The sequence below is a fragment of the Akebia trifoliata genome, chromosome 10, assembly GCF_017979445.1.
Source record: "Akebia trifoliata isolate Shusen 1 chromosome 10, ASM1797944v1, whole genome shotgun sequence".
In the NCBI taxonomy this organism is placed as follows: Eukaryota; Viridiplantae; Streptophyta; class Magnoliopsida; order Ranunculales; family Lardizabalaceae; genus Akebia; species Akebia trifoliata.
Window position 1 is genome coordinate 17,510,577 of NC_141384.1, and position 27,890 is coordinate 17,538,466.

At 37.4% G+C, this 27,890-nt stretch overlaps 1 protein-coding gene across 1 annotated transcript; it reads right to left on the reverse strand.

Moving 5' to 3' along the window:
• Nucleotides 1-550: 550 nt before the first annotated feature.
• Nucleotides 551-18,262, reverse strand: LOC147393204 (uncharacterized). Its single transcript, XM_086455348.1, has 4 exons — nt 18,090-18,262; nt 15,215-15,441; nt 13,715-14,449; nt 551-1,577 (listed from the first exon to the last, which is right to left on the reverse strand). Exons 2-4 carry the CDS (start codon nt 15,389-15,391, stop codon nt 780-782), a joined length of 1,710 nt encoding a protein of 569 aa, XP_086311474.1. The 5' UTR covers nt 15,392-15,441; nt 18,090-18,262; the 3' UTR covers nt 551-779.
• Nucleotides 18,263-27,890: the final 9,628 nt, after the last annotated feature.

The following is a 27,890-nucleotide window of genomic DNA, read 5'->3' on the forward strand; positions in this document are numbered from 1 at the left end:
ATAAAAACCTAGAAGATGAGGGAAAATGATCTAACCCAAGACATTGAAGATGACTGTTTTTGGGGTTTTTTTTTTATTGTAAGTTTGTAAATGAATGACATTTAAATCATTTTCATTAGACTGTTAGAGACGACAGAGGTCCATAGTCACAAACTCCTAATTCGTAAAATTCTTTGAATAAAGGACTAGCTGATTAAATCAGTAATCTATTTGGTAACATTTTTACTCTTCCCTCTTAAAATTTCATTTTCTTCAAAGTCAAATTTCAAGAACCATTGAAGAAGATAGAATTTTTTAGGAGGTTCAAGATACTGAATTTGTATAATTCCCCATAATTTCCTTATGAAGGAGGGGTATTCTAAGTTTTATAGTTGTTCCCCTTAAAAAAGAAATCCTAGCTCATACATATATAAATAAAGGTACTAACTAAGTTAAGTTGAAGGGCGTATGTAGAGTTAATACCACCACCTTTTCTGACCCCTAAGCTTAGTAAATGTACGTTCCCACAAGAAACCATTCCATCCAATTGAACACTAATTCAATCTCTAACTTTCTTTTGCAGAATGATCATTTTATAACCATGGATAATTATGTTAACAAACATCTTTGTTTCCAAAAAATTTAGTTCCAAGCTTTTCCCGACTTGGAAAAAGCAGAAGAAACAAGACCATCACTAAACATTCTATATACCATCTGAACAAACATGTTCTTTATGGGTAAAAAAAGTAAACAACAAAAGACCGACCTATACATGAAAATGGCTCTCAAGAAAAATGGGGTCACCTGGGTCTTCTTGAGGTCCGCCTCCTCCCTTGTACGGATTTTGTCCATTTTACAGTTTCATTCGTAAAATCTTCATCATTATAGTTCATGCTCCTTCTCTCACATAGAGCCCGCTTTGTGACATCTCTACTTGCTATGTTTGATTCTACCTCAATTTGGTTCTCACAACCTTCCTCCTTAGCATGGTCCTGTGATCTGTGGGGTGCAAAACTGAGCAATATCTTTGCTGCAATGCTTTCACATGCTTCTTCCAAAGTCAATTCGTTTTCCAGATTCTCACTACTTTCTGTTACAACAACTGCTTCACTGACATTATCACCAAATTTAGGGTCGTTATTGATCGTGAAAATGCTGAGGTTACCATCCTTGCAAACGTTCCTGTTGTGGGACTCCATACTGTTGCTTCCATGGCCTGAACTATTTGGGTCCTCGTTCCCGCCATCCTCACTTGTTTGGTAGGTTATAGCCCAAGAGTTCAAATTTTGCTTTCCTGAAACTGATCCGGTTTCTAGGGAAGGCGACCCTTGGACACACAGATAGTTAAGGCTCTTTGAGACGAAATTTTTTAGGGTCGAAGAACTCTGAGGACAAATGGCAGGATTTGTAGAAACTGAGCCTCCATCAGCTGAATTATTCAGCTGTTTTTCATCTAGTTTTAAATGAGACATAACAGAATGGTTGCTGTCTACAGATTGATACACTTGAGTTGAAGCTGAAGTATTGCTCCCCGTGGCTTGCGCATGAGTTGTGCCCTTATGAAGTTCTTTGTGTTCAACAGAATTTTGCGATAAGCCCTGCAAACGAAAGAGTGAATCTAGCATTATTATCAGTTAAACAAGATGGACTCCATTATTTTAACTTTAATTTTTCAACAAGAAAAACACTTGAAAATTGGTTGAGACCCACATCTAAAAGGGTCCCTCAAAGGATATCCTCTAGGCTAAGGAAAAGAAGAAGAAAAAAAAACATCTATTTTCTCCTTTTTTTGTGGATCCCCCCTGTTGGATACTTGGATTATGAGTCAAAATTCATTCAAATAAGCTTTAATTAGTTTAATTAGAGAGTTGCTTTTGGCACCCCCAAGTTTTAAGAATAAGTAAAAGTTGGGGTGCCAATAGAAGCTCTCATTTTTTTTGTTGCTAGATTTCTATTTTTTGGGTTCAGGATTTTATATGAACCTGATCATAATTGTAAACAAGCACTCAAATCATTTGAGCAAGAATTATAATGTTTTGTAATGTTGAGATTATAATTTGAGCCAAACCTTTGGAAGGTTTGAAGAGTGTGTTTTTAATCTTTAATTAGAGTGTGATAAATAATTTGAAAATTGCGGTGTAATAAGTAAAAGTTGGAGTGCAAATAGCAGCTCCCTTAATTTATTGTTACAGTTATTAAGTTTGTGTGTACATGGAGCTATCTAAATTCACACTATTGAATACTTGCATGGACAAAAAATTATAACAAGAGGAGGAGCTCCCTACATAGACGGGAGAGAAACATCTGCAGTCAGGGATTTCTCACACATGGCAGCTCAAACTCCCCATGTAAATCAAGAATATGACTTAATTCAATTTTTTTTAAATATAAAAGGGAAAAAGAAAACAATCGCTTTTGGCTTAGCTGGGGTAGTGGGTGAGGTAGCAAAATACATGGACCCATCAGGCCCTTCGTGCCAACTGCCACTTGTAAGTGCAATTTAAAGTATTATAGCATATCATTCTAGTAAACCTCCACCAATATTGATGCAGGGCGAAGAGGGAAGAAGTGTAATATGTGGGGATAGGAAATCTGATTTGGAAGTGGGCTAAGGATTTGGGTTACTGCAGGATTATTGTGCAGGTTTAGGGTAACCCAAAAGGGTATAAGTTGTCACGTTTAATTTTGACATTTTGCAATTACGATTAGGGATTTAGGTTTATAAAGTAAAAGAAAAGATTAAACATTAAGGTTCGTAAGTTATGGATAGAGGGAAAGGATTATCAAGAATTCAAAAGTTCTTAAATTCAAGAAAATCAAGAAAAGAGAAATAGAAGGGATGAAAGGATAGAACCAAGGAATCACACCAAAAATAATTGACAACTTTTTTTGATAAGTAAGAATAATGGAGATCTCACACCAAGAAACTCAATTAAAAGAAACTAATTCTTTATTCCATAACCTCTCTGTAAATAAATCGTAAAACAATCTATACAAAAAGAAAACCTATCTAAGAATCCTAATAAAACTAAAATACCAAATAAGAAATCTAATGATAGAATCGTTACAAGATTAGACTGTTGAAATAAAAATCAAATCGAATCTCTACGTAGCTAAAAGAATTCCTAAAAATCTAAATTTGTGACACCCTACAATTAGTAGGAATTAGTCATAGACTCCTATAATTCTCATAATTGTGAATAAACTTAGGGTTATAATATTCTAACAATAATGTCCCTGGCTGAAAATAATAAAAAACCCAAAAATAAAAACAAAACTCTACTCTTCAAACTCTAGTCATAGGCTCCTATAATTCTCATAATTACACTACATGCTTGTCCGAAGTCCGAATAAAAGAAAAGGGTTACACCAGGTTGGCATCCAGTGTTCTTTGACATCTTCTCACGTGCCTTCATATTGAATGTAGGAACGTGATTCGATCAGCCGGCTCCAATTTTTTTGAAAAAAGGTTTTGATGATGTTAATGACAACCATCTCATTCTAGCAAACTACCAATACATTGAACAAGACCTAGACCTCAAATGTTGCTTGCAAGAAAATCCTGAATGCATAGGCTTCTTCCCTCCACTGACCAACTAATAATATATGAAACTATACATGTGTCAGAGCATTGGGTTTTCCATGATAAGTACATCTGACACCATTCTAAATGTGTCTGAACGCAATGGAGGAAGCCATGTCAAATAGCATAAATACTTATATGAAAAGAACTTCTAAATAAGAAAAGGAAACATAAAAAAACATATCTTGGCACGTACAGATGGCTTACTAAGGTGATGCCAACTAGACCTGTTCCCAACTATATGCTAGGACAAAGAGTAATAAGAGACATTTCCATCTTTAACCAACATGTCAGCACTTCACAAGTAAAATACTGGAGTGTTCTGCACTTAAACTAAAGTTGAAATACTTCAACTATACATATAGGGGACAGTGTCCTTGAGGAGGCAAGTGAAAAGTTGACCTCCAGAACTCACATCCACAACTTTATGCCGTTGCACAGGTTCACACTTGCAGATGTCTAATTTCATGGACACTTGGGCTATACTGACACATGAATCCGGACGACAGTCTGCTAAGGAGGTCAAGTTTATATGATCAGCATGATCATCTCTATTGATTCAATCAAGTTACAACCATGTTTTATGGTTTTGGTATCTTCCATCTGGCATTAGTTTCTAGATAGAAGTTCTCCTTGCATTGGAATACAGTAGGAAACATGTAAGAAGGGTTTGATAATGAGTTTAAACAGAAGTAGAACAACTAGAAGAAGTTCCTCCAAGTCTTTTTTGATAAGTATAAATTTATTAATGAACAAGCAGAATACAATGGTGACTAGCAGTGCGGTTGAGGTGACTAACCCAACAACCCCTAACGATCTACAATAGTCTCCCACCGGAAAAAAAAAAAATTACTCAAAGAAGACTCCCTTAAAATCAGGGTAAAGCTTACACCAAAAAAATACAATACCCAAAATGTTTAGGGAAATCGCTCGAAAATTCAAGATCCGCCCTCTAAAAATCCTACCATTCCTTTCCAGCCATATTCCCCAACAAATGGCAAAGGGAAGTAGCCTCCACAAAATATTCGCTCCTTGAGAAACAAGACAAATCCCACCCCTGAAAAAGCGAAAAAGTTGCATTTGGGATGATACATGAAATCCCAAAAAGGCCAAAAATGTGTCTCCATAAAGCATAGGAGAGTTCACAATGTAAAAGAATATGATCAACGGACTCACCATTAGCTAGACAGAGAGCACAACAATTGGGGGCCACGAAACCTCGGGAGACAAGAAGATCAAGTGTGGGAAGTTTATTCAAAGTGGCTAACCAAGTGAAGATTCGCACTTTAGAAGGGGCCTTCGAACCCCAAATAGTATTTAAAGGGTAATGGACAGGAAGGTGATCGCAATCCATGATCACCTATGCGAAGGAGTTAACATTGAAGTTTGTTCTTTTGATACAGGTCCACTCCATCCTATTTTCTTCAGTGACATTCCAGGTAGCTCTGTCAAGACTGGTCATTAGGTCAGCAAGATCCTAGAGCTCCTCTAAGTTTGCTACTAAATATTTCTATCATTGTAGTATTGCAAAGAAAGTTCAGAGGAGATATTAATCATCCTTGCTCCCTAAAGGTTTGCGTACGCTTGATGTGAATAAAGAGATTCAAAGTCCTCAAGGCCCGTGACTTTATACAATAAAAGCAGGATGGCATGTGCCAGTTAGGAGACATAAATTAAAAGTTCCCTTACCCGTTTCATACAAGAACTGGACATCTACATGGAACAAATCCAACAGAAATTGAAAGATGCGACTACGCAAGTACACAGAATATTAACAAAGAGATTTACCCATAGTATTTGGTGAAGTGGAAGAAAAAAATCATATACTTGGATTAAAAGGGAGAGTTTGATGTATGAATGGCACAAACACTTGTGTTCGACATGGGCATGAGGTGTCTGACACAACTACTTTGAAAAGCCCAAAAACTTTTTATGTTCGTAGGCAAGTATTACAATTCACGACTTCAACTATATTTAAATTAGAAGATCTATAAATAAATAAAAGTAAAGAACTATATCATTATCATCAAAGCCTTATCTTGAATGTATTCGGGGTTGGCTAGACAAATCCTCTTTCTCCATTCACTTCTATCTAAAGCCATGTCTGGCTAAAAATTAAATACATTAAGAGTGAACACCACAAAGCTATCTAATAACTCAATAAATACCATAAGACTTGTAATATCAAACTATAGTTGTTTTAAAAATTTAATAAATTAGTTTGTGGAGAATAAAACGCAACCAATCCTATTTTAGAGGTCATTATTTTATTGAAAATCATTAAAAGTGTGACATAGACTACGTGGTAGGATGTATTGACGCGGGTTCGCGTTGTCTCAAAGCATGTCCGACACAGCAAAGAACTAAAAACTATCCGGTCATTTTAAGAGGTGCACTTTTGTGTTGTTGTAAGATGTTTTTATTAGTCCATTGACTATACATTCAAGTTCTTGTCAGCACTGGGAAACCTAAATTTTTCAAGCAATGAAAATTTACATGTGGACTAGTGGTCAGATTTTATTATTTCAGATCTTATGGAGAACATGTGGACTAGTCAGGCCCCCCAATGTGGCCATGTGCTTCAAATTTCTTTTAATTGTTTGGGAATTGATAGGATTGATTCGATATCTACGCAGCTTACAAGTGGTCATTGATTAAATCCCAAATTTTCCAACCAAAAAGAATGTGAAAAAATGTATGACAAGAGAATTTTAAGATGAATAAGAAGCAAACGAATCCAGTTGCTAAGGAAAAAAAATAAACAAAGCAGACAGATCCAGTCACTAACAAGAAAAATGGACAGGACATAAGGATACAGATATTATCTTGTTGACGCATCATCCAAATGGAAAGGCTTGACATTTCGGGGAGCAAGAAACAAGGTAAACCCCAAACATTGCCAACTCCTTCAGTCGCAAACTCGTTGATTGCATATGGATGGGGATGTTGAACTATTCCTTAAGAGCTAGATGAGTATTACGGTAAACCAAGCTCAGAACGTTCGGCTAGGTAGAAATCATGTTTATGTCAAAAAGAACAAAACTCCAATCAGAGTGGAGTAAATAAATCCATACAAAAAGCTCAAACATCATAAAAGAAATATTCAAAAAATGTTCGAATTCACTAAACCTGTCTAGAAGTCCCCTACACCATCGGATCGACGGAAGGTTGATCAAGCTCTTCAACTGAAGGGGGATAAAACTGAGCAGGCTGAGCCGACTCTAAAGGGGCACGGGCAGAAATGATGGTAAGATCAACTACGAATGGATCCTAAGGAGTGGTGGCAACGGCAAAAGAGACAAAACAATAGGGACGGGTCTTGAGGAATATTAGCAGAAGCAGCATCATCAGAGGACGAATCTTGCAGAATGTCCTCATCAAAGAATATAACACTGAATTTTCATCAAATGACCATTTCTCCTCGGCCTTAACCACCAAGGTGGCATTTGGATTGTAGGAGTGAAGTACTTCTGGCTCCTACGCAGAGTTAAAAGTACTCCCACAAGTGTTTGGATAAAATAGTTGCACCAAAAAAGTCTCCGTGCAAGAGAGAAAAATGCTCCAAGGATAGAAGCCCGACTTTGTTGCTCTTCAAATGGCTCGCATCAAAATATCGGTTGTGTAACGAAAATACCCTTGCCCTTTTTCAATTATTCTACCACAAAATCTCTCAAAACCCATTGAAACCCTCTTTCTCGTCACTGTGTTCTGCATTGAGAAGCTACCCCAATCATGAAGAGGAAAACGAACACCAATCGCGGGTATTTTATGAAGAGGAAGCCATTCTCCTTGATCCCTAAGGTAAAACCCTATTTTCCACCATGAAATCTCATGGATTTATCACTTTTTTGCCTAGGTTAAAACACTTGGGACTGGAATGAAATCTTCTGGATTTTGTTGAAATAGAACCCTCTCTGCTGCAATGAAACCCTTTCTTAAACACTTGAGACTGGTTGAACTTTTGAATTGGAAAAAGGTAATTTCTATTATTTTATACACATAAAAAAATAAATTATGTTATTTTATTGTTCTTCACTTAATTATCCATCACAAGAATCAAGGGGTTTTCCCTTCTTTGTTGTTGTTGTTAAGCAATTTCATGTGGTTTTGAAGGGATTCTGTAGAAATTTCTAAAAACACGAAATTTCTCTACCATGACTAAGATGACATGCTTATGTCTTATTTGAAGAAATGCTTATGTCTTATTTGAAGAAATGTTTATGGTACATAAATAGTGTATTATCATGCAAGATTGTAAGAATGTGACTCAATAACAAAATTTCATGGGCTGTTGATGCTCTTGGTATTTCCAAAATCCCTTCTATAGAACAACCCAACCATGTTAAAGCTGGTGAACACTGTTTCTATTAGTTGGAATGTAATCTAGATCTTGAGTTTTGGTGGAAATTTTTATGCAGTGGTGAAGGAAATTAATTTTCATAGTTTTTGATGATCCTATTGATGTAAATTCATTTGATTCTAGTAATTTCTTAAAATATTCTGATTATTGCATCTATGGCAATAATTTAATTCCTTGTTGAAACTCCCACTGTTTCTATTTTGCTATGTTGATTGCACAAATTTACTTATAAAAAAATGCACTAATTTAATTGATTAGTCCTTTGTTACTTTTCTTAAATAAATTCTAGGTTTAGGATTATTCTTTTGGTGAAATGAGTTTTTGAAAGACATGGATATGGTGAATGGTCTAAGTTTTGTGTACTTATATATTTATTAATTTTTTGATAGGTGAAAAAGATACATTACTAAAGACAGAGGTCGAGATGACCAGCCGCAAGTACAAAGGGAACGAAAAGAAAAAAAAAAAACTTACAAAGAACACAAAGAGTCCACTTAAATACAAACTCCTCAAAGAAAATCCCTTTAAAAGCTACATCTAACTTACACCAAAAAAACGAAGAACCTAAAACCATCAAAATTAACTCATGAATAGAACCCTCCTCATTAGAAAATATCCCAAACCCAATTTAAGGGGAAGGAGGTGGCATATCACCAATCAAAATTTCAATGGATATGAGATATCCACAAGATTTTTATCGATATATGACTTGAACTGATCCAAGAAGGTCGTAGAAATGGCCCTAGTTTAGATAAGCCAGGTTGGTCAATCCTTCATTCTGGGCTTAAGAAGAGGGCAAATATAAATATTGAACAGAATCAACTTAAGAACCACTGGGATAAAACAAAGGCAGATTGGAAGAGTTGTAATGGTCTAATGAACATGAATGGAATTGGGATAGAGTAAAAAATGTAATTGTTATGGATGAGTCTTGGTGGGTAATACTCAAACAATTGAGCAATTGCATTATTTTCAGTTGAATAATCTATATTAATGTTCTTTTTATAGACTCATCCAAATGAAGGCGAATATCGTTCCAAGGGACTCGAATACATGAAAGAATTGGACATTATATTCGGTGAGACCAATGAGTGAAGTTTAACTAAGGGCATGGATAACTTTGAACATAAGAGAGGGTTCAGAGGTATGATGTTTTTTCTGCAGATTGAAGACAAAGGAGATGTGTTAGTTATGATGTTTTTTCTTAGATAGATTTTTGTGGATTGCATCTATGAGATTTATTTATGGATGGATGTATATAAGAATGATGTATGAGACATGTTTTTTTTTTAATGGATAGAGAAATTTTATGGATATATAGATATTTATATAGGTACTTAAACAAGTGATAGGTGTAAATATCCCATTTTTAGGGGAGGTGCTGCCATTTAAAAAAAAAAAATAGTATGGTTGGGTTTAAATACATATTATATCAATATTTGTAGTTAAAATCTCAACTAGTACAGTTTGAGGGCATAGTATGACATTAGAGGACAAAAAACAGTAACAGGTTGAATATAACGATATTTTGGTCTTTTTTCAGAAGACAGGATGGTTCTCAAATGCAATTCCAGTACAGAAGTACTTCTGAAAGTACCTCACATAATTTGGTTCTCAAACGCATATCCATCCTAGAGTACTTTTGGCTCTAGGCATCCACACAAGGCCCGAGTCTCCCATGTCATCTACTCTCTTCTTATAAACTTTGAGCTCCTGATTGACCTATATATAATTAGATAATCATTCTCCCTACCGACCAACTACTCTTTGACAAAATCAAGTTCCGACATTAGAGTTGCTATGCTATGTTCCTCTTCCTCGCTCTCATTTCCTCCTTTAAGGCTTCTAGGGCAACCACTGATTCTTTCACCTAGATAAACGAGTAGAATAGGCCTAGGAAAGGTCCCTCCACCTCAACTTATCCTACACAAAATAGTCAAAAACCTCAAACTAGCAAATGGTAAATGTTGTTGGCATGACTAACACACAAAAAAAAAGATAACAAAAGAGAGAAGCTTACATGCAGCAAGCTTTCAACTAACGAACATCGTCCTGGAAAAGTCTCCTAAATATTTATCAACCCAATGGAAGCATCATCCCCCTCAATAATTTGTATGCAAAACGTGGATCTTTCACAGTCGAGTCCGTGACTGTAATAAGAAGTCCATCAACCGTGAACTTCAAGAAGAAGGTAGGACCTACTTGCTCAATGTTCTCATCGAGCCCACCCCAGTAAACACCCAAAGAGAATAGAAGTTATAGACAAGAAAAATGGAATGGCGAGAGCTCTTGAAGAGTTGGGGTACCAGAACTTGTGGTTGAGGCATTCAACCGCCACTTCATGTATTTCTTCGATGCGTAACGTTTTTGGGGAGGACCAGCCCGAGCTTCAAGATGTCTAGCAAGTGGATCCCGAACAAGCAAAATAGTTTCGAAGGCAGAGTAGGATTTCTTTTACCTGCACTAGAAGGAGGAGCCAACTTGAACTCCTTTCCAAGGGGCTGTTATTTTGACGGCAAAGTAGTTTATGGAACCTTTCCCTTGCCTTTATCCTTGGGCTAGTAGGTAGGCACTGGAGGTGGCAATGAAATGGCATCTAACCCACAATGGTACTTGAGGGTTTGTCTCAATTGCGCCAAAGGGGGAAAATGATTCAAGTATATGGTCCTTGCAAATGGGAGCAGAAGCCGATTGAGTAGCTGACGGAGTTCTCTACTCAGTAATTTTTATTAAAACTAAGCATAGTGATGGGGACATCTAATCATCACCCCCTTGAGTATTATCACAGGAAGAGGAAACCACAAATTCTCTTGTGGATCAATGAAAACTATGAAGAGGACTTGAAGACCCAATGTGCAATACCTTTGGAGAGTGCATGTGGGCTGATATGGATCGAGACTGACTCATTGGATGAGTTAAAATGGCCAAAACACAACCATAACCCCCAAAATAGGACCGTCATTTATGTTGTGAAGAGGGTAATGGTTGATCGAAATTAAGGACTCGTTTCTATCCTGGTATACTTGGAAATAATAAAAACTATGAGGAGTGAAATTGTCATTTCACCCCATACGTTTTTTCGTTGTTTGACTTTGCGCGAAGCACCCTCAATGCTACTTCCATAAAACTCAGCTTTTGGCTTCGTTTCAAAGTAGTGGAAGCTGCAGTATCATAATCAAACATGACTTAAATGGCTTTTGCAGCTCAAAACTATAAAAGTCGGCGCAAAAAGCGCTAATGAACAGACTCTTAGGATTTATTTAGTTTTCTATTTTGGCCTTTTTTATGTTTTTTTCAGTTAATAAGTTGTGGGCTCAAGCATTAGTGTTTTATTTAATAAGTGGCCAGGCACTTAAAGGTTGTGGAACACATGATCCATCTCAATGTTAATAAGTAGTATCCCTAAGGATAACAAACTTAGACAAGATAGCAAGATAAAATGATCCCCGGAATTTCGTTTGCATGGCACCAAATCCTATCACCCACAAGAAGAAAATTTCTTGGAAAGTAGATTGTAACTTTTAGGAGACGAGCGAATCCACGTAAGAGAGATGAGATCATAAATGGTTACGAAGGTAATAACACGTGCTCATTAAACTAGAACTAATCGGGTGGAACTGTTATAAAAGGTTTAACACACAATTATAAAGAGGAGATGATGCTCCACGACACCACTAGTCCCAATCAGACCCATGATTCAAGAGCACATCAATGAATGCATAACAGGCAGAGGAAGAGCATATAAAAGCTACAAAATAAAGGCAAAGGTAAGAAAGATTCTGCTCTAAAACTCCAAACTTTATCGAACTGTGGCTGACTAGATTATCAAAGTGCATTTCACACTTGGGCTGAAATGGGATCAGGATTTTGGTGTTTTTGGTTGCCTCCCTAGGATGATCTAGGCTGTTTTTGATAGTTGGGCTGAATTGGGAAGAGGATTATCAGCTTTTAAGAGGAAGTTATGGAGCTTGGATCCTTTTGATGTTTGTTGGGGGAGAGTGGTGGGTGGTGGAGGGAAAGAAACGCAAGGGTTGTCGAGGCAAAGGAGAGAGAAGCGCATGAGATTACAGTGGATGTCTTAAGCTTTCTCTTTCATTGGAGCTCGGTCTTCATTGAAGCTAGGGGGGTCTTTTTTGAGGACTTCCTGGGCAGATGGGATTGGGTTTGAAATTGTGTGGGGAGTTCTTAAGGGTTATTGTTGTTTTTCTTATTTTCCTCGCTTTGCTTGGCCAGTCATCTCAACCATTCCCTTTTAATAAAATCTTCACTTATAAAAAAAAAACAGGACCACAACCCCGTAAGGAGCGCATTCAGGGACCAAGGATCAAATACAAAAAAAAAAAAAAAAAAAAAGGACCTACAGTTACTATAAATCAAATAATTTAGGTGTCCTGGGAGATGTAGATTTATGTTCCTACTGGCTTCATTCCTTTGCTTGCTAGTAGGGTATCCAAAGACCCATGAGGTTCACAACACCCATGAACATGAGGTTCAACCCCCATAAACGTTAGGTTCTTGTGATTCATTGAACTTTAAAAGGGTCATAAAATCCCAACAAACCTACCATTGGGGTATCCCTTCTCTTTCAACTCTTCTAGTTCTACAAATTTCCGTGCTCTACATCCACTTTTGTCCAATTCAATCATCACTAGTTTAATTATTAATCGTTCTCTTATTGGAGTAGCTGTTTATTACCTTAAATCCTGGTTAGAATTGGAGTAGCTGTTTATTAATCGTTCTCTTATTGGAGTAGCTGTTTATTACCTTAAATCCTGGTTAGAATCAAGTTCTCCGTCCTTCTGTGAACTTCAACCTACAGTCTAGTTTTCTAGGTCACACAGCATAAGTCTCACATGAATGCTAAAAGTCATACCACACACAAATTCAATTGAGTACGAAATCTTAGGGTCTTAAAATTATTCTTAGGACTTGCAAAAAACTTCTACAAACTATGAAATATAATAGCTATCACTGTTCAAAGAAAAAGTTCCAATTTTTGTGGATTTAAAGAAGAAATGATTTGTACATATGGTTTTTTTTTACCATCGTGGATATACAGCTAATTCTCTCCATTCCTTTCCCTGCATATGACCCAATGACTCATCAAATATGGACTGTTCAATAGGTCAACAGGTTCTAGAATGGGCTGAATCCAGTTTCATAATGAAAGGAAATCCAAATGCTTGGTGCTTTCTTATGAACTGCTACCCATATTTTACTACGAAAATCTATATCTACATTAAATTTGTCAACCAATACGAGTTATTATTTGTTTTGTGTTTTTTAAAAAGCAGTTTTCTCTCTATCTCCCTAGCGGTTGATCTCCTTTGTACCCCCGCCCTTTTGCTTAATTTAGGGTTCCAGAGAAGGGCTCAACTGGTAAGTCTATTTCCATTTCTTCATTCAAGAGCAGGCGAAAGGAATTAAGGAGCCAGTGTATGGCCTATCGAAGAGGTAGCCCCAACAGATTGCACAGATTAATCAGCCACATGTATGGATGACATGGATGCAAATGTTTCCATAACAAAAACACTTTCCTGACTAACTTAGTAAGGAACAAAAGGCCTTACCAAGGCTCATCCACCATCGAAACAAAACATCAAGATTTGTTACGGATTTCGAAGTTTTGTTTTGACAGTGGATGAGCCTTAGTAAGGCCTTTCTTCCTTACTAAGTTAGTCAGGCTAGTCCTACTCTTTCCATAATAGACCTAAAAGTATCCAATAGAAGTATGAAAAGGACAAAAAGATCCATGCTGCCCCTATGACACATGCAATGGGATGAATATTGACCTTAGGCAACCATAAAGGCTTTTCCGTGTGCTCAGTAAATGACTGGTTTGATTCCTCATAGACAATGGAGTTTGCAGCTGCGGGCAGATGATTGCATGGATCATCCTTCAATTTGTTGTCCTTAGCGTTAATTTCGCGACTTCTGGTTTCTGGAGCCCGTTCATAACACTCAGAAATCCCTTGTGGTTCAAGAAGTGCTGTAATGTCAGATCTTTGATCTCTCTGGTTCAAACTTGGAGACTCTACTTGAAGAACAGACAAATTACTTCCAACACATGAAACCTGAAATGTCTCTTGACCTTCTTCAGACAAACAGGTTTTGACATCTCGTATTTCATAGCTATTGGGTTCATTCTGATTCTCAAACTCATCCATATAGTCTTCTGGGAGCCTTTCGAGATCGATTTCTTTCCTTAGTTTTTTCGGGGCACTTGGCAAAGTTTTGACTTCAGCATTATTCATGCAGGAAGACGTTTTGGGATCATAACTGGTAAATTCTTTGACTGCACGAATAGAATGCAGGGACAAGACATGTGATTCTTCCATATAAGCTTGAGAAGTCGCAGAAGCCTGTCTTAAAGATTTTCCTTCCGCAACAAAGTTATGAAATTGACTCTCCTGATCTGAAATAGTGTCAGAACTAAATGGCAGAACTTGAGCCTGAGAACAAATCACCTTTTTTATTTCCAGCATCGCTGATTTTTGTATATTGTACAGCTTATGCAATGTCTGAACCTGAAGTATAAAGATATTCGGTAAGCAAAATTTAGAGAAGATGAAAGACTTGATTTAAAAAAGAGCCTCAATTGGCACCCCAACTTTTACGTAATTTCTTAAATTATTTATCACCCCCCAATTAAAGATCAGAACACACTTTTCAAATATTACAAAGGTTTGGCTCAAATTATAATCTCAACATTACAGAACTTGTTCAAACAATTTCAGTAGTTGTTTACACTTATGATTAAGTTCATATAAATTCTAAACCCAAAAAATAGAAATCTAGCAACAAAAAAAAGAGAGAACTTTTATTGGCACCCCAACTTTTACTTATTCTCAGCCATTCACTTATTTCCTTTATTTTTAATTTGGGTGTAATAAGTAAAAGTTGGGGTGCCAATAGCAGCTCTCAAAAAATAAAGGAAACATAAATCAGACATAATATCAAAACCTTATAGAGTATGAAAGAACAAACATAATCATGAATAGACATTGTCACCAAGTTAAGAATCCATAGGAGAGTCTATGATCAGGCATAAAGCAAACAAATTAGGCAAAAACATACACAGTCCCATCTTTCCCAACATGTTCTCAGAAAATACCCTAAAATTCTTTGAAAACTTTATACCAAAAATAAATAAACTCCGTGATAGAAATGATGATTCCTAGAATAGAATACTCAATATTCTCAGAGACACTAGAGTTCCTTTCCTTCCAGATACCCCAAACAAATAGCAAAGTATCATAGTTGAGTGTATGTGCAGGGAAAGGACATCATACCTGTTCCTTGAATAGTGTTTCATGCCGCATCATTGTATTTCGAATTTGATCCATGTTTTCCTTGGAAATACTTCGGAAACAATCCTCAGAACCAAAAATGCATAGGACTTCATTATCTACACTTGTGTCAATATCCATGTTATTCAGGCCACTAGTGGGTAAACTGACAGCAATCATCTCATTCTGTCTATCTATACAAGGCACATCATATTTGGCTGCTTCTGTACCTGGAATTTTAAGAATATCAAAGGAATGCAAAGCACATAGAAGAGAATTTCTAAAGAATCTTGTTTTAAAGAAAGTCAGATTCAACACAAAAGCCGAAGGCTGGCATAAATGCTAAATGAAGCAACTGAATCATAGACATTTTAGCATGAACCCAAAATATTTACCTCCAATACACAATCTAGAATAATAAAAACCAAAGTCAAAGTCAATGCATAAAGATAATATACACTACAAAGAAATGGCAAGGAACAACTATAACCTACAAGTAACAGTCAAGGAAACTATAAGGAACGTGAAACAAAGAAAAAAGAACCCGAAGTTCAGAAACAATGGAAAATGAATCTTTATGAGGGTTTATACATTTCGTTTTCTTTTTTAGATAAAAGAGAATTACAGAAAAACAAAAGGGAACGTCGAGATGACCAACCCAGGAAACAGAAACAACAATAAGAAAAAGAAAACCACCAGCAGGGCTAAGCCTTTGAGAGATTACAAATCATGTCCCAACGAACGAGGAAATCCTCAAAGAACACCCCTTTGAATTCTTTGAAGGCCTTACACCAAAAGAATAATAACCCAAGGATCGAAATGAAGATTTCTTGCACATAATGCACCTTTCCTTCAAAGATTCTTGACTTTCTTTCCTCCCAAATACCCCAAGTAATCGCAAAGGGAGTGAGACTCAACCTTTTTGAAAAGCGAAAACTTGATCCCAGTTGAAGAATTCAAACCTTTTTGAAAAGTGCTCCTTTCCATTTGTATTGTCATTTGCCTGAGTTATACAGCCAAAATCATTTTAGTCAACTTTTTATATTGTACGTCCTATTGTGGCTATTCCTAAATTCTATCAATAGTATTTATTTTATCTTCCCTATTCTACCACTCATCATCCTCTAAAACACTCATTTTATGAACATGTTATTTCTTGAATAACCAATATTCAACTACATAAACATAGTTGATCTTACTATAGTCTTGTAAGAAAAATAAAACCTTTAAAGTTTTCCATGTCACTAAATACAAATTGACTCAACTGAAGAAATCTTATTGATCTCCGGATGCTTGTAAAGTTTCTTTAACAAGGGGATTCGCTAATCTATAGTGTTGCAATAGCATCACACCTAAATAGTATCATTACAAAGGTTCCTAAACTGAATCACCATAGACCCTAAATAATGTGACATTGATGAAGCCTTTTTTTTTTTCAGAAGGATTTTGAGGAATACAAAAAATTCCCAGCTTCTCATGTAACCTAAATAAAAATCCACTATTCTTAATTGGTGTAAGGAATTCATTAATAAGGGAAAGCGGACACAAGCAAAGGGGGAGCTCAATGCGACCTATCATGAAAATTAACACTCAAAGAAAGAAGAAAATAACAACTAAACCCCAAAAAGCCGCAAGCCTCTTACTAGCCCCTGCCTTTTACAAAAGAAGCAAGTACCATCCAAACACCAAATCAATAAAGAGCGTTTCCTTAGAGGTCACTTAGACCGAAGGAACATATGAAGTTAATATCCAGGATCGCATCATGAATATTCCTCTCCTTTTCTTCAAAGGCCAGTGCATTCCTCCCAAATTCCTCAGCAAACAACAAAGGGTAAAAGATTGCCTCTATTGCTAGATGCAAAGGAGGACCACTGTCAAAGATAACCTAATTGATCTAGGAGGAACACAAGCCAAACTAAATGACAAGAAGAAAAAATAAGACCAAATTGGTGAGGCTTTGGAACAATGAAGGAGGTGATCAATGCTGGATTTTGGATTTTAGATATATTGTATAGCCAATTTTTAATGATTGAGCTGTTTGTAGTATATAAAAACTAAGATTTTGTAATTGAGCACCTACAAATTCACCTTATAATATTAAAAAAATATATATATGTATATATTATTTGAATATAAATATAAATTCATAAAAAGTCTTAAATTGATCTTGATGGTTTAACTCATTTCAGAGAAGACGGCTAAAATGAGACAACTCAGTATACATAGGGAAGGAAACAAAATGAGATACCAGGTTTGAGAACCATGGTTTTGAACCTAGGTCAAAACATTACCAACTCACTATGTTTTCAAGGCCAAAAGGAAACCCAAGTTTCCTTAAGAGTTGCTAATATATTTTTTGAATGACAAAAGAAGATAACCGACTAATTTGATAATAGAATTAAGATGTGAAATTTCCTCATTTACTGAAATAGATGAAAATAATGGTGAGTCGTGAAAATGAAGCAGTAAAACTAATACATTATAAACTAAGAGAAAAACGATTGAGAATGTTTGGTCATGCATGAAGAATAAAACCCCAATTAAAAGGAACTTGCGAGTCAAGAACGTACATAGAATTGAACGGTGAAACAGGATTTGTTAAGCCAACCCTAGACTTTTTTAGGATAAAGCTTTCACAAACACAAACAAAAAAGAATATAAAACAAACATTTGAAGAAAAACAAAGTAATGTTGGCAAGGAAATAGTTGCTGTCAGCAGTAAGTAATTGGCATCAATTAACCGAAACGGATAGTGAATTATGAGTTTGCAGATCAAGCATTCAAACAACAACAACCATGCGAGAGATATGAGATTCATTTCCTACATGTTGCATAAAGAACAACCAAAGAAAAAATTTAAAACTCAAAAAAGTCATACCACCCACAATCCAGATCTGATGTATGATTGTGTTGTACGGTAGCTTGTTGGAGAGATTTCTAGGAGAGAGAGAGAGAGATGGCGGAGATTCAGTTGGGTCGATATTTTTATATAGGATACGAATTAAAAATAAGACAACATGTTTGGCATGGCGGAAGGACGGGACGAAGTTGCCCTAGCTTTGGGGCCTGGCTGGGAGTGTTGGACTTGGATCCTCTGTTCTGTGAATTGCCACGTGGCATTATTTATTCGACAAGATCAAAGACGAGAATCTCATTGGATTGTGCTAGTACTCTTCTCTGTCCCTTCTCTGCTTTAGATTTTTCTCTTTTTTATATATATATAAATATATATATATATATATATATAAATATATATATATATATATATATATATATATTATATACGAACGAATCTAACAATTATCTATCTAACTTTAAAAAAGAAAAAAGAGTTACTATTGCCACGTCAACGTTTACTAATGTTACACCAATTCCTACCCAAATCAAAAATTGCACACAATTGGTGTAGCGTTAGCAAAAGTTGGTGTGGCAATAGCAATTCTCTATAAAAAAAAATATGGAAATTATCTATTTTATAGAACTCTGGGCTGACAAAACAGAGTCTAAACCTGAACGGATGGGATCCCTTTTTCTTGTGATAGCTTAGGTGGTTGGGTTGGACCAAAGGATAACTGTGGGACCAGTATTTGGTGACTCTCCTCCTAACACCCTCTTAAGTGATGTCTTAAAATAAATAAATAAAATAAAAAAGAAGTAAAAAACTAAAATCATATTACAACAAACACCCATTATTTTCACTATCTATTCTCATATTACAACAAACACCCATTATTTTCACTATCTATTCTCACTGAATGAAAAGACCAAATCATCTCAATCGAATCAAATGCCCTAACCATCTAAATCGGACTAGGATTTGAAAAGTCTATCGAAGGAAGAACTCATCTATTTCCTTAGGATTTTTGCTGTAATTTTTCAAAACCATCCCTATCTTCTTCTTAAACATTAACCACAAATCATCCCTTTATTAAATGGAGGTAAGTGTTTATTTAGGTTTCTAAGTGTTTATTCTTGCATTGTATTAATCTTATTTCAAATGCATTTTTTTTTTTTGTCTTGAATTTATTTGTTCTTTGCATTATATATATGTATATGATTCATTCAAGTGTACATAGGTGTAGAGAATCGTATTATGAACGATTTTAGGTTCTACTTCGGTTTTTGTATCAACTATTCGATATTAAAGTTTACTTTTGAGAAACAAGCATATGTAAATTAAATTTTTATTATATTTAATGACATTTTCTTGTTGAAATACTTCATTGGTGTTGTTAGAGAGTTGTAGACATCCAAAATTGTCTGGACTAATCCTAAGATAATCCAAAATCCTACAGGATAAAGCTTGGCCCCAAAATCCATCAAAGGCTCGAAGCCGAAGAAAACCCAAAACTATATTATGTCCATGTATAAGGCATGGACCAAGCTAGATTTAGCCTAGTCAATTCTAGGTGCATGGACTAGGCTTGATTTTGTTGGGTTTGTCCTATGAACAAGAACTCCTGCGAATTTGCACACGCCATTGCGCAAATGAAGGATCAGTCATTTTTTTGTTAACATGAGGATCCCATCCCTATGTGTTACAGATTTTGTTAAAGTGTTTTTACACCGTAACCTCCCTTATAACCTTGTTTACATCCTTGTTTTGAAAGGAGGAAGTTGAATGCCCCTCCTTACCTTTCCTTTAATCTTCTCTTTGAAGTTTTCAATAAGGTCTTCTTGTAATTTGTGGCATCCTCAAGGTAATTTTCTTACAACTTCTCAAAGGTCATTTACCCCATTAACCTCAATTTGTTGAGACTTAAAGCAAGGTAATTCACTATTGAAACCCTTCTCTTATTGATGATTATAGGTCATTCATCAAGGTTTCAATGTAACTTGACCAAGTTCAAGGGGTTTGGATCATTTATCCATCAAAATAATTATGTAGAACTTAAGGAGCAATTACTTTCCTAATCCCAAGTTATTAAGACACGGGGGAGGGTAATTGACCATTGAGGTCTCTCAAGATTGGATAATTGCATGTCACTGTTTTAATTTTTTGTTGAAATTATCTCCTTCCTCAAGGATTTAGATAGTCATATCCTTCAAAAAATTCTCTAAAAGACCTTGAGGAGAATTTATATTCTTAATTCTTGATTATCATGATTGGTAAGACTTATTAAGGTAAAAATAATCATCAAGGCTTTCTTGATGAAAGGTAAACAAAGTCATTCAATGTGATTTTATTGCAATTAATTTGAACTTGTGATGTATGAACTATTATATCCATAAGATAAACAAAGTCATTCAATGTGGTTTTATTGCAATAATCCTAACAAGCTGTCCATTAGTAGCAAAGCGAAGGTCTGAGTCAGGGGACGAGTTAAGGGAGATCAAGATGGCTCATTTTCTTCTCCAGTTGACTAGATTCCAGACTGCAATGAGAGAACCAGAGATGACAGAAGAAGAAAATAGATGAAGAAGATGGTGTTGTGGACGACAACAAAGATGAAGATTGAAACTGAGAAACCTAAAAAGAAAAAAAAAGACGAAAACCCAGAGAAATGGAAAAGAAAAGGGTTCGAAGCTACAATGATGGTGATAATTGAAACATCCAACCATGCACGTGCCATCGGCCAACTTGAGTTGAATATAAGTAGATGGCAGGGTTTCATCCACAATTAGACCTATGTGGGTCAGAATCCGGTAAACGGCTCTGAGGGCCCCAACCCATATCGTTTCGAAGTCACTCCTCGCGTCTCCTTCTTCGCAGTGGCCTGGTACCTACCACAAACACTCCGACGCTCAAGTTAGAAGGATCTTGAAACCATCAAAAATCCCCCCTCTAATATTGCTTACTGTGTTATTTTAACCCCCCCCCCACCCACCAACTCCCCCTAGGGTTTCCCTTTCCATAAGCTGCAATCATGGGATTTCTGCAGGGTCTGTGAGGTTGTTTACCTAATTGGGATACTTTGAAATGGTTGAATTTATCTGCAATGATCCCTTTCGGGATTTCTAGGATTGACGTGCACGCAACAGTATCGCAATTTTCTTGAGGCCTGCCCTGCCCTGCTTGGCTAGGCTGGCCTCGCTTAGTGTTATGCTACCCTGCTGGCTAGACTAAGGAGGTTTCTACTTTGACCTGCCCTGCCTGCTAGACATCGCCTCATCAACTGGTATGTGTTAGGTAGCTCTTGGTTGACATGGACATGTGTACGACTAAAATTAATGTGCAATTATTTTCCTTTACAACTACTTCCTCTCGAGGAAGCGCAAGGTCTCTTCGTCTTCTCGATACGTAACGCTGCTTTTCTACTAACTAATTTGATTTTTCATGATTACGACTGTTATTTCCGAATCGAAGCATTCAATGCAACGTCACTTCGAATCTCTACTGACGGCTTAGATGGATTCCTCTTCATCTGCATCTGCCCACGTGTCCCTTTACCTCCTTGCACTACTCCCAATCTATGACGCTTCAACTGGATTCAAGCCATCCTCTCGGGCGTACGTACTCCTTCGCCCCTTCTTATAAATAAGGGACTTAGTGCATTTGCGTTTACTATTATGCCGAAATTATGTAAATTTATTTCTATGCTTTTCTGCGAAGGCTCTTCCCTTTTTCATTCTACTTTGTCGCGACAGTTACCTCCTTACTTTGAGGTAATCTCTTCCTCTCTCTATTTATTTTGTTTTCGTTTCTACACTTGACCCTCCCATGGTCGCCACTGCATCCCAACTCCGATGAAGCATGTACATTCCTATTTCGGTGCACCTTCGGGTTGGCAGTAACTCTAATACCCCTGACAATTGTCGTCAGAGAGAAATCTTTGTCTATGTCAGCAAAATCAAGGTCGGCTTTAGTTTCCTTCTCTCTACTTTCCTCAGAGAGGTATTGAGTAAGATAAACCGATCCCCTAAACAAATGTCCGGCAACTTCTACCGTCTGGTAGAGGCTGTGAAGAAAATAGGCGTCACCCCCAACGATTACCTCTCCCGATACAACCTGAAGGTGATTCCCAAACGGTCGGGATTCTACTCGCTGTCCTCCAAAAGTGCAGTAGTGGCTCTGACCCCTTCTCTCCCAAATTTTGATAAAGGATGGCACAAATACCCCCTCTATATTTTTGAAGATTGGGAATTTACCCCTAGCACTCTTCACGAGGGATTTAGAGTCCCCCATGTTTTCCAAGGTAATGTTGTCTTGGGACATTCCGCTTTAAACTTTACCCATCTACTTCTTGTTTCTCTTATAACTCTCTTATTATTTCTACAGATTCTTCTACTTTGGTGGCTGCAGAAGCTAGGAAGATACAGCGCAGAGCATCCGAAGGTCGTAGATCAGAAGTAGTGGACCTTCGACCCAGGGCTGCGAAGAGAGCAATGGTAGACGATCTTCTAGGTGACGTCCCTCGGCTACCTCTACGACAAGCTCTTTCTAGCCGTACCGTGGAGGGTCTTGATCCACTTTCGTCAGCTCCACGACGAAGGGATCCCAGTAATCTGGCTCCTTCCCCCAGCATGCTAGGCCCGGATCGTTTGATCCATTCAGAGTGGCACGATTCTACTTCTGAGGTTCTGCCTGGGCCCTCCAACACATAAGCATCGATCTCTCGGAGTTTCCTCTTTCCATTGCTACCAGGACTACTCCACCACCTGTCTCAACTAAGGTGTAGAGGAAGAAGATAAGCCACTCTTCCCGGGATACCAGCCTTTCTGGGAAGGTTGTGCCGTCTAGGGAACCTAATGTCCTTGCTCTCATCTCTGCTTCTGCCTCTACTACGGTTACTTCTAGGGCTACTACTAGTGTCGTTACTATTTCTATAGGTCTTTCTGAGGAAACTCAAGCTGAGGTTGGGCAGAGTTTTGCCACCACCAGGGAGGATAGCCCTGTTCTTCCTCTTTGACCGTGGAAAAGGTGTCGGTTGGTCAGGAAGAATCTAGGAGTCATTCCCCTTCTGAGGGGCCTGAAGGTGAGGGTCCTCTACTGCGCAAAACCCCTCTAGAAGAGGTTGCCTTTGCTTGGATCAGCCGTAGAGCCTATTTTCTGGATGAGAACGAAGGCAACCTCTTCCATCTCCCTTGTCACGTCAGCAATAAAGGTTGCGGGATTAAGGACCCTGTAACCGCTGCTTCCCTACTCTCCCAATCCATTTCTCTATGGACTGGGACGTTGCTGACCGAACTAATGCTGACCTGGGCTTTGGTCGGTTCGTTCATGGCTTTCATCAGGTAATTATTGCTCTTACTGTCCTACTCAACTAATTTTCGATATCTAGGCGCTAACATTATGTTTCCTTCTTCGTAGGCTTACGTGTATGGAACTGTGGCCTTCCTAAAATGGCGTGAGGTTGAAAACTGGGCAGCCTCCCTGGTCAGATAGCAAGGTGAGAAAATAAATGTGTTACAAGCTGAGCTGGCCTCCTCTAGCCAATTTTTTCAGGGGGCTAGAGAGGAGGTAGAGGCTAACTTGACCCAATTTTCCAAGGTCAACTTGGATTTGGAAACATCTAATAAGAGACTGACAGATATCTAGGGTCTTCTGTAACTGGAGCTAGCCAATTACAAGGAGAAAATGCAACGGAGGGATGCAGAGCTAGCAGAGCTCCAGGACAAGGTCCGGCAGTAAGAATTCGAACTGAATTTCTTGAGAACAAGTGTTGATTCAGCCAGGACCGCTCAGGCCAAAGAGGACGAGGCCAAGACTAGGAAGCTGTTGGGGCAACTGCAGGCCCAATATTCTTAGCTAGTAGAGGAGTCTTTTGCAAAGGCTTACCATGAAGGCTTCGAGGCTGCTCGACTCTAGTATGAGGATGAAGAGGAAGATAGGGATGACGAGGAGGACCTGGTTAATGCTCCCGTAATATCTCTTACCTGGGATGCTCCTTGGATTGGGCGTTATGGGCGTGCTCCCCCTTCCAGTTAGACGAGGAAGGGAATCCCATCGCCATCCTCACTCGAGCCCCCGGTGATCTCATGGAGGCTGGTGATACCTTAGAAATGAACCTTACTCAAGCGGCAGGTTCCTTAGCTCAACTTGTCGACCCACCCCCTATCATTGACGTGGATCAAGATGGAGCCATTGAACGCACTACTGCTGAAATAAAAATTTCTGATGTTCCTACTTCCGAGATCGATCTTCTTGCTTTTACTACTTAGCCTTCTTCTGAATGATAACTTGTTCTCTACTGCTATAGTTGTGCTCCTTGTACTTATCCCTTCCTTCGGGATCTCTCATTTGTACTCCCTCTTTAACTATTAATGAAATATTACTTACTATCACTTTTACAATCTCTTTCTACTGATCACACTACTTATACAAGTGCTGGTTGAAATAACCCCTACATATACTGAGCCGTTAAGAGATTCCCTAGCATTTTGCCTTAGCGATTAGCCCATTTAGCTACAAGACTACTCAATCATATACTACTCTCTCTGACTGCCCACTACTCTATCATACTTACATACAGCCAACTATGTTGTAAACTGCTCAAGCACTTACACACTGCTAACTGTTCTTGTAGACACTCCATTTTTGTACTCGCCTGATTAATCAACTCGTCAACCTGATCGCAACGGTTCCTAATGATGGATGATCATTCCAATGCTTTATTTGTTACTAGATATGTTTCAGAAATTCAGATGAGGTATCTCAAACTAACAAAATTATAGAAACCACGCTACGCTAGGAAAATATAACTCCAAAAACATAGAAATTATCATCTTACAAACAAAAAGAAGCTTCACGGTAAAAATCACTAAAAAATAATCAAATTACCAAAATACCCCTAACATCAAAACATCCTTATAACTTATATTACGCTTAGGAAAATCCATTCAAATACATAAAACAACAAATCGAAACCAAATAAATCATTTCGCCAATTTTCACAAAATTTGACAAAATTACGAAATACCCCTCATAAAGTTCACGACCATTTCACAAAAAAAATTTCATAATGACACAAACCAATATTCCCATTGAATTCCTTACAAAAAATCGATTCTAAAAAATCCTGGAACATCAAAAATCGACTTGAAACGCAAAAGTTCTTTTTAAGGGCAAAATGGTAATTTTTCAATTAAATTTTTAAAATTTCAAAACTAATAAATAAAACATTAAATAATATAAAGTAAAATATTAATAAAATTAATTTAAAAATTTAAACCAAAAAAATCGATCAATCAGACTCTCAGGCAAAATTGTTGATGGTTGCCCAGATATTTATTAAATGACCCCTCCATCTGGGGGCCCAAAGAATTAAAGATATAATAAAGGGGTTTCTCCAAAATCTTAAAGTCAATCCAGTAAGACTAAATTCAAGATCTTAAAGTTAATCAAGTAAGACTAAAGTCAATCTTAAAGTCAATCAAGTAAGACTAAGGTCAAAATTTTAAAATCAATCAAGTATGACTAAAGTCAAAATCTTAAAGTCAATCAAGTGAGACTAAAAGTCAAAACCCTAATAGAATTCTAATTAAATAATAATTCTATTTAACAATTCTAACTAAAATATAACTCTACCTAAAACAATTCTAACTAAAATATAACTCTACCTAAAACAATTCTAATTAAAATATAACTCTAACTAAAAGAATTATAATTAAACACTAATTCTATCTAAACAAACACTTAAAAAAAATCTATAAATAGGGGTCCTCACACCCTATTTTCGTATCAAAAAATAAATCCTAGAAAAAGTAGGTCAAAAACTTTTCTAGCCTCCCCAAAACCCTAATTTTGAAGCCCCAACTCCTTACCTAACATCCATACCCCAACTTTAGCTCAAAAAACACCCAAAACCCTTCTAAAATACCTTAGAATCCATAAAAAAAATAAAAAAACTCATAGATCCAAGAAGAAGATACCTCAACTGGGATATCAGAAATCGAATCCGACAACAGAACGAAGCGAGGAATACTGTACAATGAGTTATTTTATCAGATCTGAGGGAACAAAATCGTTGCGTTCAGAAAAGGTAATCATTTTTATTTTTTTATTTATTATTATTTAGGTATTGTTAGCAATATAGTTTTATTTGGGAATTAGTAGAAATCGGCGTTTGCCAGGCGGGGTTGGTGCCTAACACCTTCCAACCCCATAACTTGATCTTCGAACTTAGTTTTTTTTGGTAGATTAGTTGTTTTATCCTTTTAGAGTCAATGTTCGGTTCCTAGACTTTAATAACTAGGTGGCGACTCCCAAACCTCAAAGGTCAAAAGTGGATCCGCGCACCCCGTGGATCGAGGGCGCTTTCAGTTCTACACACTATAAATTGCTCAAGCGCTTACACGCTGGTAACTGTTCTGTATACACTATAAAATGCTAAAACATACTTTATTTTCTCTTTACTGCCCCCAGGTTCTACCCAAAGTAAGTTTTACTTTTGGTGGAACCTACTCGAGTTAATGTTGTGAATGGTTTTCGAGCCACTGTCTTTGAAGTAGGTTCTGACTCTACTTTTATTCTGAGCTATAAAATATTCTACGCAGAACTAATTCTGAATTCGACTATCTGAGTCACTGTCCTTGAAGAAGGCTCTGACTCTACTTTCACTTTGAGTCGCGAAACATTCGACACTGAACCACTATCCTTGAAGAAGGCTCTGACTTTACTTTCATTCTTACCTGCGAAACGTTCGGTACTGAACTAATCTTGAATTCGACTATCTGAGTCACTTTCATTGAAGAAGGCTCTGACTTTGCTTTCATTATGAGCTGCGAAACGTTTGGTACTGAACTAATCATGAATTTGACTATCTAAGTCACTGTCATTGAAGAAGGCTCTAATTCTACTTTCACTCTAAGCTGCAAAACGTTCGGCACTGAACTAATCCTGAATTCGACTATCTAAGTCACTATCCTTGAAGAAGGCTTTGACTCTACTTTCACTCTGAGCTGCGAAATGTTTGGCACTAAACTAATCCTGAATTCGGCTATCTGAGTCACTGTCCTTGAAGAAGGCTTTGAATCTGCTCACACTTTCAACTTTAATCACTTGGCTAACTTTTCAACTAATGAACTCGTGGTAGAGTAGAATCCCGACCAGCTTCTGCTCTGCCCACGAGGGCGAAACAGACCCATGTAGGTCTAGACCCCGGTTGGATCCACACGAATATTATTACTCATACCCGAGCTGAGCCCTGACCAGTCATCTCTCTATCTGCCAATGAAGGTGTAGCTACGTGATTTTCGTCGTCATGACGACCACGACTACTAAATATTGGAGTCGCCACCATTCAAATTGAAAAGGGGTATGAATGGTCACCCGGTGTGTACCTATCGAAAAATTGCCATTTTTTGGCGTTAGTGACTCGCAACGGATAGGGTTGATCAAACCTAGAGGTTCGGGCAAGCGGCTCGGTTGGAGAAAAGGGAAGGTGTCAGGCACCCCTTTCTCCCCGCCACATGGCGGTAACCTCAAATAACTCGGTCATTTTGATTTTTAAAAGAAAGTGGAAAGTGTGCCACATGGGTACATTTGTTCCCTAAGTAGGATTTAATTTTGGTTTGATCATAGGATTATCTCATCAATGGAGATGATCCTTGTAGATCCAAGCCTTGAGGTCCATTCATGCTCAACTCATTTAAAATAAAATGAAAAGAGGGGGATGATAGAAGAGGGAAGAGGAGAGGGTAGAGAAGGAAAGGGGGGGGTGTGATTGCTCCCACCACTTGTACTCTTGGACTTCCTCTTCTTCTTTTCTTCTTCTTTTCTTCTTTGAATTCTCTTTAG